This window comes from Antedon bifida, chromosome 6 (assembly GCF_963402885.1).
Source record: "Antedon bifida chromosome 6, ecAntBifi1.1, whole genome shotgun sequence".
NCBI classification, from domain to species: Eukaryota; Metazoa; Echinodermata; class Crinoidea; order Comatulida; family Antedonidae; genus Antedon; species Antedon bifida.
In genome coordinates, this window is record NC_136231.1 from 6,175,377 (window position 1) to 6,190,880 (window position 15,504).

The 15,504-nt window shown below is 32.5% G+C and overlaps 1 protein-coding gene across 3 annotated transcripts in view; it reads left to right on the forward strand.

Annotated features, from left to right (window-relative positions):
* Positions 1-842: 842 nt before the first annotated feature.
* Positions 843-15,504, forward strand: part of LOC144844653 (uncharacterized) — a 29,912-nt gene continuing 15,250 nt past the window's right edge. Inside the window, exons 1-3 of one of the 3 annotated variants that reach the window (XM_078701662.1) lie at positions 843-1,071; positions 9,917-10,037; positions 14,210-14,309. In XM_078701662.1, coding sequence (XP_078557788.1) covers positions 9,947-10,037; positions 14,210-14,309 — 191 coding nt within the window. In that variant the 5' untranslated portion in view covers positions 843-1,071; positions 9,917-9,946. Of the gene's footprint in view, positions 1,072-9,916; positions 10,038-14,209; positions 14,310-15,504 lie in introns of those variants that run through there. The other 2 variants (XM_078701663.1, XM_078701664.1) reach the window with 2 other exon arrangements.

Genomic DNA, 15,504 nt, shown 5'->3' on the forward strand with positions numbered 1-15,504 from the left:
TTTCACTCTTTCTCATGAACAACGAAAGACCAAACAGGTGCTAACAACCCTATATGTTAGTTGATCAACCCGAAGCTGGCAAATAAAAACAAATTAATTAAGATTGAATGCCATCGCTGCAACATCTACAAGGAATAGGGTTGCAAACATTTTCAACATTTAAAGTTATAATTTTGTGAAAATAAATATACATACACAACTGGAAATAAATAAATTTACTTTTGATTATATAAATTATTGTGTTTATGAAAATATATGATGTGCGGAAATCAATAAAATCAAACAAAGTTAAATATATGTAATTCTGTAAAAATATCAACAATCCTAACAATATACCACTTGGCTTTCATGATATGGTTAAAGTTTCATTTATATAAATTAATTGATTAAATATTGTGTGAATTTAGGCATAGAAGTGATATATAGGTCTATCTTAGTGAAATTACAAACTGCCCAGATATAGTGGAAACAAGATAAGGAAATTCGTGAGAATGAGAAAAGGCTGCTGAAGCAAATATCTAAGCAGGCCCGCGCCTACAGGTATTTTTTTTCTTTATACATTCAAAAACTTCAAACTCCATCTAATCATAGACAATTATATTTGGCCAATCAGCGTCCAGATATCTAGGGCTAACTCATTTCATACAGGGGGAAGTCAGTGTAATGTGTTAAAGTACTGTAAAACAATTGTGTTAAAACAAAAGGACTAATGAGGCCTAATGGATTAATTTGTAGAATGTTTATACATAAGCAGCGTTGGTGGCAGAATTATGATACTGTAGTCAAAACCGACATCACGATCAGAGGGTGCGCACTTTCCTTTTTGGCTTTGCATCATTCTGTAGGCATATTTAAAAACATCGTCCCTCGATCGATCAAACAAGATAAAAAGGAAGGAAAGAGAGATAAGTCTGTTGCATCAGAGCAGAGCGTGCACTGCAGAAGTGGATTCGCAACACCACACGTTGTTTGTGTTGTACACATGGATTGTTGTGTTATGCTGTAAATAAAAGACAATTATAAGCTAGGCTAGTTGGGAATAGAATAAAATAACAGATTTATGAATTAAAGGTAAGTAACTTAGGCCTATTGTGGGCTTCCTTCTAGGCTAGGCCTACCTAAGCCTAGGGCTAAATAATTACTTTCATCATAACGTTATGAAACACCCGGGAATACTGATGAGAGAACGGTGTACAGTAGAGCTGGCCTCTCAGAGCAGGAACAACTCCCGGGGCCTGGCTAGAATGATATAGAGAGAGGCGATAGCGATGTCATGGTCCCTGATGAGGAGTTACCACCTCCATGGCATGGGGATGGAGCCTATTTAGGCCTAGCGGAGGTCTACTAACTAGCCTACTACTACAAGTACAAGGGTATTTTTGTGCAATTTGGATTTATTTATGCAGACAATTTCTTGCACAATTTAATCCGAACATAGGCCTAGCCTAGTACTAGCCTAGTAGGCATAAAATAAACGGGAAAGCTCTGTATTCACTCATTGGCACCCGATCCAGTTACACTACTACTGTACCTCGGCAATGTTACCTCATCATAACACTCATCCACGCAGTCGGCAGCGAGAGGATCGTGACTTCTCTTAATTAAAGTTTTTTAGACTGGCTGGGCCGTCTCATAAATCGTTTAATTTATTTTAACAATTTTTATTCTGTTAAAAAGTTATTAATAAATAATAGCATTATTATTATTTGCATTATTTATCAATGTAGGATATTATTTATAAGTTGTAAGTAAGGTTTGGTTATCAAGCCTTGTATTGGTTTTAAGTGAATATGGTTGTTTTCTGTGCAATTTGAATTTTTCTGCGCAATTTGAATTGAGTATTTTTATTCAAATTGTGCAAAGAAATCCTTGCGCAAATTGTTCATACATATTGATTATAACATTAATACTATATAAATCAAAGAGCTGCATAGGCAGGGTACTATAGATAGAAAAAATCATACCAAAATCATAAATGTTAAAAAAAACTGCCTCAATATAAATCGATTAACATGACATGTATTAATACTAGCATAAATAGTAGCCATCCCTCCTACTTAGCCTATATTAACCTCCTAATCCTATAATAAACTGCCTTCCCTGTCTACAGTACTGCCTACTAGACTGAAAAGGGCTTTTACAGGACCTAAGTGTTTGTTACAATAAATTACTTTGCATCATTATTTGAAATTATCATGGCCATATAGCAAGCAAGATCCTCATCCTCGTCAAGGATTTCATTATTTTGACTCGTTGAAATTTGTAAATTTATGGATTTGATTTTATTTCACTTTTTTTCTTGATCACAGTATTATATTATGAATCATGATATGAGTTCATATGAATTATTTTGTATATACCTTTGTCTTGCTTGTTTGAACAAACATAATGAACTTGTTCCAGAGGAATCATGCTTTTGAAATTATAAAATACAAGTTCTTTATTAACTTCTCCCTGATTATTATTAAGTACAACCTGTCCTTGACATAGTATTCTCTATTGTAGCGTGAACAAACTTTAGAAAACTCTGACAGAAATTGCCAAAACAAGCAAGCAAGATCTGTAGATATCAGTTATCGCAAAACAAATAATGTCAGAGATACTGTAACAAAAATCTGTCTTATAGAAACAATCCATAATGGATTGAGTATTGATAATCTCATGTACCAAGGTATGTTTTTCCTGTGAATAGGATTGTCACCTTTAAAAATAGTCCATATATTTTCCAAATACTATGGTTATCCTTGCCAAAAGATAAAGAATTAATGCAAAGTAAACCACTATAATTGTACTTTAAAGATGACTTTAAATGAAAATTAATAAAATCAGAAAAAAACTTTGAATGCCATTTTGTAATTTTGATAAATTTCATCACTAATAAAAGGACAAAATAAATGGTCTAGCCTAGCTTACCTGGATAAACCGATAATAGTCATTTCTCCTGGAAGAGCAAGATATAACTTAATTAGTATTTTTTTATTGCTTTAAATTTACAGTTTTTTCAGGTAAATAATTTTTCCAATTACTTAAATCCAAATTTTAAAAAACTGCATCTATCTATGTGACATTTACTGTATATAGCGCTATTTCGTAAAGATCAGAGCGCTTAACTGCATAACTATTAGTGACATTAAAATGGCATATATTCAACTAAATTACAATTTGTTTTTGTTTTTCGGGAGATAATATATCTTTACCACTAACCGTCTATAAATGCCTTGATATTTTATCAGGTTTACTATCATTTACTCTCCAGGTGTTTTAATATATATCCAGTCTTGCCTACTTATTTACTTTGTAGAAATTAAAATGTCAATGCTAAATTGCGGCAGTCAGTAACAGACCATAGTATGTTATCAATCTAGAGTTATCAAATCTAGAGCTATCAAATCTAGCACTAGTTAAACCTCTGCATAACCCACCTCTCATAAGCAGACTCCACCAATAACGCAGACTCATCCAAAGGCCTGTTTGTTCTTCTTATCACTATCAGTGAGAGTGCATATCACTACAGCTGCTGATGATCTCCTAAAGTGTAGGCCTACAGCTTTCATTCCAAGCATAAAAATATACCTGAACTACTGTATATAGTTGAAATCAAATGGCAATATATCTTCATGAAGAAATAAAAAATAATTTTATATCAACATTCAATTCAACAATTCTTTACATTTGAAACTATTTTAATACAGACTAGTACGACAACATGCAAGAGATGAGATTTTTAATGCTTTTTGATACTTTAATTTTAATATTATAGTCAATTTTATGATTAATGATGTGTTGACCTGTTAGACTTCAATTTTTAATTTTGTTGCATGATTGAATTAAAAGATTGCAGTATATATGTCCTCGTATCATATCAAAATAGATCATTGCTAATTTGTCAAATACTATTAAAAATAAAATTCTTACAGTACTGTATGATATATAATGTGTTTTCATGCCTGTATTATAGGCAATAAGCCTAGCCTGGGTGTGTCAAGTGGGCGAGCGGTTAAGGTAAGGGTGGCATCGTTTATCGTACCTAAAGAGCCAACAACATCTGGACCGACTTGCTCCTACAGTAGTTGATGATGGAACAAGTCTTCTAAGATAAGGACTGTGTGCACTTTAAAGAACCCAGTTCATCATTCCAGACAAGTAGGGGTGAACTGGTTTCACAAAATAGATTACTACCTATCTGATACGGACAGTGATTAATTTAGGCTATTGGTAATCATTGGCCACATGTGCCAAAAGACACAAACAAATTTTTAAAAAAAACCTAACCTTAACATACAGGTGTGCCACACTGTGATTCATATATGACACTGTATTACAGATTTTGCCTACTACTGTGTATACTGTAGTACTGGGAATTTATGCCATATGTAGAGAGAGACCCATAAACAAAAGAATTTTTTATTTGAAATTTGTAACCTTTAAATTAAACCATTTAAAATCGATGGTGCATTACAACATTATTTTTTACAAATAATAGACGATTCTATTTTTGGTTCTCTTTGGAAGATCAAGCATGCATGCATTGTTCTCAAAGCTACAGTACTGTAACGTGTGTACATACTCAGATAGCATTGTACTTTTCAAAATTGAGAATTATGCATGAGTGACTATTAAAAAAACACACATTAAATTTGTTAATGTCGCAGATCTTAAAAATACTACGATTATACATTTTTGCCATCAAGTTTTTGTTAAAGTTTTTTTCAATTAAAAGAAAATTACATATGAAAAATAATGTATAAATTATTATTTAATAAAAATTAAAATACAGAATCAAATAAATTCAAAATGTACAGTAGCAGCCGTTGAATTTCAGAAAAACGTTTGTCGCCAATATGCCGCAGCAAATGCTAAATTATAGACTGCTATACCAGTAGTAGTTATCTTAATATCTACAGTAACCTATATTATTTGCATACAAAAAGCAATTAAAACACATCTTGCTACCCTCATCTTTTTCAAAGGACATAATGATATACTAATTATTATAACTGGGGGCTTATTTATATTTTATAACGTTATCTAAGTACGCCATTTATTGATGAACCTCTTGTATTTTAATCCTTCCTTAAACTTTGCATGTTTTGTGAAACATGAAACTTCAAAATCGAACAACAGCATTCAAGTGTGTTAGGGCCTGTTTCTGCTGCATATCCTCAAAATATGGTATAAAATGCTGTGTATTTTATACCATATTTTTTAGTACCCCGTTTATGCTAGAAGTACTATCTTGGTCGGGTTAAAATTCATCTTTTTTAATACACATTCCTGCCTTTTGATCCCCCAAAATGGGGACAAGTTATTCCTTCCTTGCCCGAATTACAATGCGTTATCTTTGGCGATGTTGTAGCCTGTGCTTTCACAGTTTGTTTTGTTATTGACTTGTTTCAACGACAAGTTCGCACACCCCATACTCTCCTTTCATTTTTGCTAAATTATCTTTCTAAATCTGGCTGTCCTGTTTGTTCCCTTATAATTTTCCCGAAATATTTGTTTCCCCAAAAGATTAATTGCAAATGTTGTGATGTTTTTCCTTACTTACAGTATCTGTGTAAAAAGTCAAAATATACAGTATTTTTTGTTGGCAGCAGAATACGGTACCCAAAATATGGTATAAATTTATAAATACCGTATTTTATCCACAAATTTGGTGGGGAAAATATGGTATACAAAATATGGTATATTTTTTATAAGCACCGTTTCCGCTGGCAAAAATATACCGTATTTACGGTCTTAAAAAAATACCGTATTAATTACAGTATTTACTTGACAGCAGCAGAAACAAGGCCTTAGAAACAAATAGGAATGTTTTGTCTTCATAGAATAGAGAGAATAGTTAAATTCATTGACAGAGCTATTTAATATTCAGTTGGTAGAGATAAACAAACATTCATTATGTACTGTATTAAATGAATAATTTTGTGTTTGTATGATTGGTAAAGTCTATGTACAGATTTAGAAGACAATCGATGTATATACTTTATTACTGTAGCTTGTTTGAAATTTTATGAAGTTCAAGAGAATGTTGATACACTGTAAAGTGTGGAATATTTTGATCTGCGACTATTTACTTTTTTCTGTTGTAAATTACCATTAATAATAATCATAAGGCGGCAAGAACCACACCGCCGTCTGCTGATGTTCAGAATTTGATAATTACATAAATTTAATTTCTTCAGTTTGATAAAGTGTTTAATTAGTGGTAGTCACACAGCAGTTCTTTATTAAATCCTTAACGTTCACAATCTGTTTTTCAAACATCCTTTATATTCACACACATAACAAACAACCATTGGTTAATGCATTAAAAGTTATATTGCGTGTACCAAGCAGTTACAATAATTACATTAATCATGCACAATTACATAAAAAGTACATACTTCACACAATGCATACATGAACTCTACCATTTCATTACAAAGATGAAGTTAGATTTCAAAGTACAGTAGTTCAAACAAAAAATAGAAGAAAAACCTGGTTTTGAAAATGATGATGTATCCATTATTTATGTTTTGTTAGGATACAGGATATAATGTTTCCTATGATGATCTTATCACAAAATAGATAAGTAAATTAATTAAATGTTTGAAATAAAGTTATAGAGGATATTCATACTAAATATATTCTATGTTAGAGTAATAGACTCCTTATTGGTCCTAAAACTTAATAACAGCATTATACACAGTGTTATTATAGATGAATATGTAGTATCTACACTGATAGTAGGATCCAATTTTTTTGCAAAACGAAAGTTTATGTGAATAAAAAAGCGAATGTTTAAACTTTAATTCTTACTCAAAACGATGAAAACAATGGCCAAAAAAAAAAATGAAAACAGGGTTTTCGTTACATGTAGGAACTACCTTGTTTGATAATCGCATTAACTGTATAAATGTACATGATGCATCGCACACCCACGTATGATTATCATGATATACGTAGAAAACAGTAAACTTCAAACAAACTTTATACTAAAGAGTGCACAGTGCAGTCACTTTAGGAATCGTATGATAGCACATTATGTGGTAAGCCTCCCTAGAATCCCGTTTTAAATTACTCAAGCGAAAAATATGTCTTCGATAAAGATAAATAACACAATCTCTCCTTCAATTTTCTCAGCTTTGTTGTAAATTCATATTGTGAACAGAAACAAAGTTGTGGTTCGTGTAAAAAATTAGAGGCCTACTGTAGGCAGAAAACTGTTTTTGTGGGTAAATTCATTTTTGCTAAATCTTTTTTCCTACAAATTGACTCCAATCGTCTACTTCCAAATTTGCCAATGAGAATATCATGAACGTGGAGTAGATTATTATTTAAATGCAACAAATTTATGCAATGTATGTAATCAGTGTAATTGATTGATATTGATAATGATAATGTATTGAAGTATATTATTATGCAAAGGAAAATTACTGAAAAATTGAAAATGCTGTGGGTATCAGTTGTTGGATCTCAATGGAGATACAAAATAAAACAAGCGAAATGAACAGACAGAAAAAGTAGCAGAGCTTTCAGGCAACACTAGCCCTTCATCAGTGCAAGTATATTATGATTGAAATTAATATATGAAGAACTGGACACACAGCAGGTCTTTAAACTATATAAAACAGTTTTAGCTTAGTGTTTCATCATACAATAGGCTATCAACATGATTTGTACTGTATTTGAACCTGCCAGCATCTTGATATGTAACTTATAAAATTAGTTTCCTTAAGGCCTTTCTTCACTGGCAATTAAAGAGTTTATAGCTTACTATTGTAGCTGATATCAAAATAGCTTAAACACCAACAGTGTATAGAGAGCAGAGCAAAATAATGATAATTAGGAATATTTTCTGTATACACAGTATTATTGTACTACTAATAATAATATATAGACATTTTATATTTTTATACAATAAAATAATGTTTATGAGTTGAATGAGGAGAATATTTTCATATAGTTAGTTCTATTTGAAGTGGTGCATCTGAGTCAAATTTTGGCATAGGATATCTGAGCAGTTCATCAATAACCAGGGGTAGATCCAGGGGTGGGAGGTTCTCTAACACACTAATTATCTGTTAAGAATAAACACAATTCAAAGGTACAGTAATTCTTACCCTTAGTTCTTAAAGAGGAGGAACAAACACACTTTGAATCTGCCCCAGCCTAGTACAGTACTTTGCACAAAATGTTCAACATGATGTACTGTATCCCAATTGTCAGGAAAAGAAAACAAAAACCATTCAAATGGCAAGAATACACTTTAAATGTCGCGTTACAAAAGATTATATTAACATGTACTTTGCGTAGGAAGTACAGGTACTTTACTAAGGTTTACATTGAAGTGTCAATACCATAAAGATATAGATTTGCAGGGATTATTTTCGCATGAAAATTGAATATATAAATATTACTTTCTTAGGTTATTTAACCAAAAAAAATGAATGTTCTTGTTTAAAGCAGTAGAATGTTACTTTACATTTCAACTGAAATTGTTTTTGTTACAATACATTGAGGAGTAATTGATACTGTTAAAAGGATTTTGAACTCCATATGAACATGCTATGTTGAGTTTAAAACTAATGCTGTGTTTGTTAAGGCTTTTGAGATGCCATTAATGTAAGTTATTTGAGTAAGTATAATATAACTGAACTTAACAACCCACAGTACTATTTAATTAAAGTTTAATGAATAAATTTGTTAGGTATTTGTAGGGGAAATAAACTATAAATGTATTAAAATCAACAGCAAACATGTTTAACAACTCTATTATTCCGAGAAGACGTGGTGTTTATTTGAGGGAGGCATTTATTCGGGGTGGGGAAGCGTTTATTTTTTTGGTGTAATATGATAACATGTATAATCAAATAAATACCCCCTAAAAAGAAAAAAAATACAACACAATTAATAATGATATCAAGAAGTGATAAAATACAGTAACAATTCAAAATGCTTGGTAAATTGTAGATCATGTCAATTAATGAATTCTACTACAAATAGAAATGTATTGTAATAGTACATAATTTTGTATTGCATGGTGGCGGCGTGTTTATGCGAGGAAATAAATAAAGGCCCCGGGGCGTTTATTTCAGACACAACGTTTATTCGAATAAATACGGTACTTCAGTTTATTCTCTTTTATTATGAGTAGAGTAGCCACTAGATTACATTACATTGCACAAAGATAGGCAGGGTCAACCATATTCTTTCAATAGTTTTGAGTTACTTAAGCAATAGAAGATCTTTTGTTGTTTTCTATTGAAAAGAAAAGAAAGGTTTTAAAAAAAAAATATGTATTTTAAAACTGTATTCTTGATGTACTGTGTCTCAAAAAAAGCCATAAAAACGAACCAATCTTGAATACGATTTTAAAACCCCCAATTGAATCCTGTCTTGATCGTTAAAAACAGTTTCTGTGTGTAATTCTGTTACTGCCTTCGAAGGTCATATGAATAGCACGATTATCATCTGGGGATGACAATAATGTCAACCGATAATATTGTGTAAAACCTGCAATGCAATCTGCAGTATAATAAAAAATACAGAAACCGGTTTCGTAAAATATAATAATAATATCCTGGATTTATATAGAGCCTATGTTTCTAAGTGCTGAACATTATTACCCCAGTCATTTTTTTGGATCAAACATGTATGGAAACATACTCACATAATGCAGCTATAGTAATCAGTGCAAAGTTGTGTCTTGTTCTAACCGGGTACCCATTTATACACCTGGGTGGAGAGGGCAAATGTAAGTAAAGTACCTTGGCTACGGATACAAGCAATGCGGCGGGAGTTGGATTCGAACCTCGATCTCACGATCAGTAGTCCAACGTCCAACACACTGCACCACACGCATTCTTTGGTGTTTTTCAATAGCAAACAAACTTGTTTTTAGGCATAACAGAGTTTTACTACTTATTTTCAGGACTAATGATGTGAGAAGATAACCAGTAGGATGAAGCTGCTTGAAGTGAGGCGTTTACTAGATGCATGGCTCATTATTACCTCTATGTTCCATGTTACAGCATATGCCTACAACAGATGTGGTATGTTTACATTAATAGTACCTTTACTTACTGACTGGTATAAAGCCTACTCTCAGGAACAAGCTCCTCCTTGGTTGTAATTCTATCCTTTCATATATAAGCCCATCCTTTTGTGTATAAGCCCACCTTTGTGAAAAAAAACCCACCATAGGGTGTAATGCTACCATTGCTCATCTTTTTGTATAAGCTCATACCCTTTTTTATAAGCCCACATTTGCGAATTAGCCCACCCTAGGGTGTAATCCTACCATTGCCCATCTTTTTGTATAAGCTCATCCTTTTATATAAGCCCACATTCGCAAATAAGCTCGCCCTAAAGTGTAATCCTGTCATTACCCATCTTTTTGTATAAGCTCATACCCTTTTTATAAGCCCACATTCGCAAATAAGCCCGCCCTAGGGTGTAATCATGTCATTGCCCATCTTTTTGTATATGCTCATCATCAGGTATTGATGCGCATGGACACTAACACAAGTATGAAATACCAATCCCTACTTCTGATAAATGTTCATGCAAATGTATGTACTCTGGTAATATAAGCCCACAATTAATTTAGCATGCGTCATAAAGTCAACTTGAATTGTTAAAAAAACTATACAACATTAAAAGTTCATCTTCCAAGATCTACTGTATATTACAATAGGTTACCTTCACACCAAGTATCTGTGTTAATGTAACACAAAATGTGCATTTTCACGTTCAACTCCCATTTGAACAGAATACATTTTTTATAATTCTATTTGTTCAATTACAATAATGACAAATAGAGCATGAAATATGTAAATCTATTTTAATGATCCAACAACAAAAATTAATGTGTAGTCGTCATCATTTTCTGTCATTGTACTTTTTACATTTTTTCTACTCAATTCTGTTGTCTGTCAACCTACTATAGATTCAATTGAAAGATCATCTTTATATTTTTCAAATAAACCTACAGTATTAATATAATGATAATATAAACGTTGTTATTTATTTTAAGAAGTATTAATATCAGAGATTCAATTAGTAACATGTGTTACAATGCGTATAAATATAAGAATCTCATCTTGCCTTTTCAGAATGTCGTCTGCTTATTTTAAAAAATTAAGTTACTATAATTAAAAAATGTCAGTATTAAACAATGTACAGTAAATGCTACATTGAAGTCCTTCTCAATTTATGACATATTATAGTGCATTTATAAAAGGATTTGATATATTTATTATTATAATATATATTATGTCATAAATACACAAGTTTGTAATTTATCGAAGGTAAAATTTCAATGCTTTTGAAGATTATTACTCTAGGGGAAATATCGCTATACATCTGAAGTCTTAAGCCCTTTTCACATAGAATTGTGGCAATATCACAGTAAGCAAGCCGGTATTATTGCCTGTCTAGACCCATTCACACAGAAGGTAATATTACGGTAATTTTACCGTTTTCTGTGTGAAAGGCCACAGTGAAAAGATGCAATATTTAAAGATTACTGTCTTCATAAAATAGAGGTCGCACTTTTTTTTAAAAAAAATGGCGGGAACCGCCGACAAAACATGCCATGCACACACATGTTTGCTGATGTTGTTTTGTGTGTCCGTCGTTTAGTTTTATTGGTTTTTATTTACGATGCATAAAACCTATATTTTTGCCCAACACCACTCCGTGCTAATAACTGCCCGATCGTGATGGCCATTCTACAGAAACAAAATCTATTAGGCCTACAAATAGACGCAAATTTAATTATCAGAAGCTGTTATGAGCTAGCACCAGGCGCGCGCACCGCAGGATGTTCCTGCTAGAACTATGCTAACTAGGGCCTAGGCTTACGTACGTTACAGCCAGTTAAATTGGAATTGGACCAACATCTGTTATATTTTTATTATTATTGGCCGTATTCTTCCATTGTATTATTTACAAACTAACCTAAAAATATATATATCATACAGATATAATCTAATAATTTGGCCTAAAATAACTGCCACAGTCTTTCTCAATCAAGGAAAATGTCCCAAATTTATCCTTGCTTCACTGCGTAAGTAGGCGTTATATCGTGGACTCTTTCACACAGATCAGGCTTACGACCGTGACGGTAATATTACCGCAATTTTACTAGGTCCAGAGGCGGTCTAACGGAAGCCGGCATTAAGGGGTTTTTACCCTTTCACACATAAGCCGGCGTTCGAAAATTACCGCAATATTATCGTCTTACAGCTCTGTGTGAAAGGGGCTTTAAAGTAGTCTTTAGAGTCAGTTCACAGTTAGTTAATGTTTACATGGACCAAATGTGAACATTCAATTTAACCCAGCAGTGGTCAAACCTAAATTCAGTCCAAATTAGGCTAAGTCAGTCTGCGATGTATAGTAGTTCCGGGGTAATTACTGTATTTCTGAACATATACCTAGCTCTAGAATAGCAAAACCTTTAATATTTTAATGAAATTGCTATAATACCATTATCCCTTAATACATCATTGCGTCATTTTTATTCTTTTGAAAATCACTGGTCGCTGTTTAATAATTTTCAGTGAAATTATGAAGAAAAATATAATGCTTCTTTCTAAAAATCGTTTACAGTAATTCAATTTTGTAAGGTGATCCATTTCGGAGTTTTCTATCATCCATCTCAGAATTTCCCATCATCCATCTCAGAATTTCCCATCATCCATCTCAGAATTTCCCATCATCCATCTCAGAATTTCTCATCCATCTTAGAATTTCCCATCATCCATCTTAGAATATTTTATCATCCATCTCAGCATTTCTCATCCATCTTAGAATTTCCCATCATCCATCTCAGAATTTCCCATCATCCATCTCAGAACTTCTCCTCATCCATCTTAGAATTTCCCATCATCCATCATGATCTTAGAATTTCCCATCATCCATCTCAGAATTTCCCATCATCCATCTCAGAACATCTCCTCATCCATCTTAGAATTTCCCATCATCCATCTTAGAATTTCCCATCATCCATCTGAGAACTTCTCCTCATCCATCTTAGAATTTCCCATCATCCATCTCAGAATTTCTCCTCATCCATCTCAGAATTTCCCATCGTCCACCTTAGAATTTTCCATCATCCATCTCAGAACTTCTCCTCATCTATCTTAGAATTTCCCATCATCTTTATCGTGCAATTATCGTACTGACCCAAAATCGAAGCAAGTGTATCAAAACTAGGCCATCCAAAATTGTAACTCAAGACGAAATGATAATTTTGAGCCCTGATACTGAATTTCAATCAGCAAGTGTGAAAGGACACTTATCAATGATATTTTCACTATTCTCTAGCAATGTATTTTCATTGTGCCATAATGAAAATAGTGAACATAAATATTAATAATGATAATCTTGTTATTCTTGAGAATAATTACTAGTGATTATCGCCTAAAAACAACATGGAATCTAGAATCCTAGCAACAAATCTGTAATCAATCCATAAACATCTTTATAAATAAATTTAGTATGCTATGCTAAATTTACAAAGCTTTCCTAATATCAAAATTGTATTCAGAAACCAGACAATTTGCTAGCCCAGGGGAGAGTAGTCTTATTCATAGAGATATTATTATTAAACGACGCAAGAGCAACCAGTGAATATCAGCAAATCATGCAAGTTTCAAGTTCTACCACTGTGGCTGCATTAAAAGCTAGAATGATTCTCATATATACAGAAATTTCTTGTTTTATTATGCTATTAACAAGCATTTTATAAAAAGTGTGATTTATTTTTGAAAAAATTGTTTTTGCTTACTTTACGTGTATCTCCATTGAGATCCAGCCATTGATACCCACATCATAGTAATTTTTTCAGTAATTTGTCTTTTGTTATTTTTTTTAACAGATTTACAGTAACCATTTTAGAGAATTTCACACCAGAGTGGTTAACTCTCTATCTGTTTCACAAAATATCTCTATGATCTTCAAAAAAAAAGGTCCCGTATTCAATTCTGAAAATAGGGTATGAGCTGTTAGGAGCTCATTTCACTTAAGCCTCGGCATTATGTCGTAGGGTGGCCAGTTCTTTTCCAATCTGCCTTTATCCTCCTTCAGTTTGTAATACATTCAAAATAAGAATGATTGATTTAATGTTTCATACTTGGCTTTCAATCAAATATTTCCTAATATGCAAATAGAGAACAAGTATATTTTCTAGTTTAATTTTTATAATTATTTCTATTTTTAGTTGTTCAACAACCACTGAAATGTGAGGGAGTCAACTATACATCTGTTCGGTGCAGTTGGAGTCCAGTAATCAATAACCAGTACACAGTGCAATGGTTTTTGTAAGAATAATTTCCATGTCTTTCTATACCATTACCATAGAAGTCCATGGTTCAAGCCTTAAGCACTGTCAACACTATCAAACTAGTTTGACAAAAATAGTGTGATGTGCTCAAATATGGTAGTGATATTCTCACATATGGTAGTGATATGACATCATCATGTTCATATTTGGCGGCACATAGTTTTATAGTGTAGACAGAGCTTTAGAGTGCAGACCATTCAATGTTAAACCAATGAAATATATTGCTAATGACCACCAACATTTATACCATTATTAATCAGTGACTGAAATAGGGAGAGGGAGCAGGTCTAAAAATGGTAAAATGCAATTTGTTGAACTTTAACTCCTAAGACCTATCTTTTGAATTGTAATTAGCTAAATTTGCCAGCTTGTGCCCCCTCCCCCTTTTTTAATCATTCTATGGAAATACTCCATGAATAATAGGTATAGAATACACAAAGATGTAATTTAGAGATATCGAGTAGGAAACTGAACAGGAAATTCTACATTATTTAATTATCTCCCACATCATTTATTGTATGTTAAACTACGTTGTCATCAGGTCGGCTGGATAAAGGCTCATAAAAATGTGGTATTGAGAGATTACCAAAGAAACATTAAAACTGGGTTGTGCTGTTTTTTTCTTCTCGCGCATCAGGTGGCACCAATATGAAAACTAACTATAAAATAAAAATATCTTTAAAGCTCTGTCTACATTATCAAACTAGTTTGTGATATGTGATGTGCCCACATATGGTAGTGATATACCCAAATATGGTAATAATGTCATCATGTCCATATATGGCCACATCACACTTTTTTTGTCAAACTAGTTTGATAGTGTAGACAGAGCAACCATGCTTCTTTAAAATATGAACCCATTTATAATTTGAATGTAACCATACCAATCATAGATAACAGGATACGTATTACACAAAAAAAAAAAAAAAAGAGTTTTTATATACCTTTGCCATTAAACTCAGGAAGCATTTCGGATTGGTTTCTATGAGAACAAAGTTGTTGTGTTTCTTGTACAAGCCTTTATGACCCTGAAATGATGATCTAAAGTAATTCATAACACTATTAATAGTTTTTTTATTCTTTCCATACATATACATGTTAATATTGTAAATTAATGAATGTGTAAACACAGAGCTAGGCCTAAGATAAATAGGTAATAACCTCATAACCTT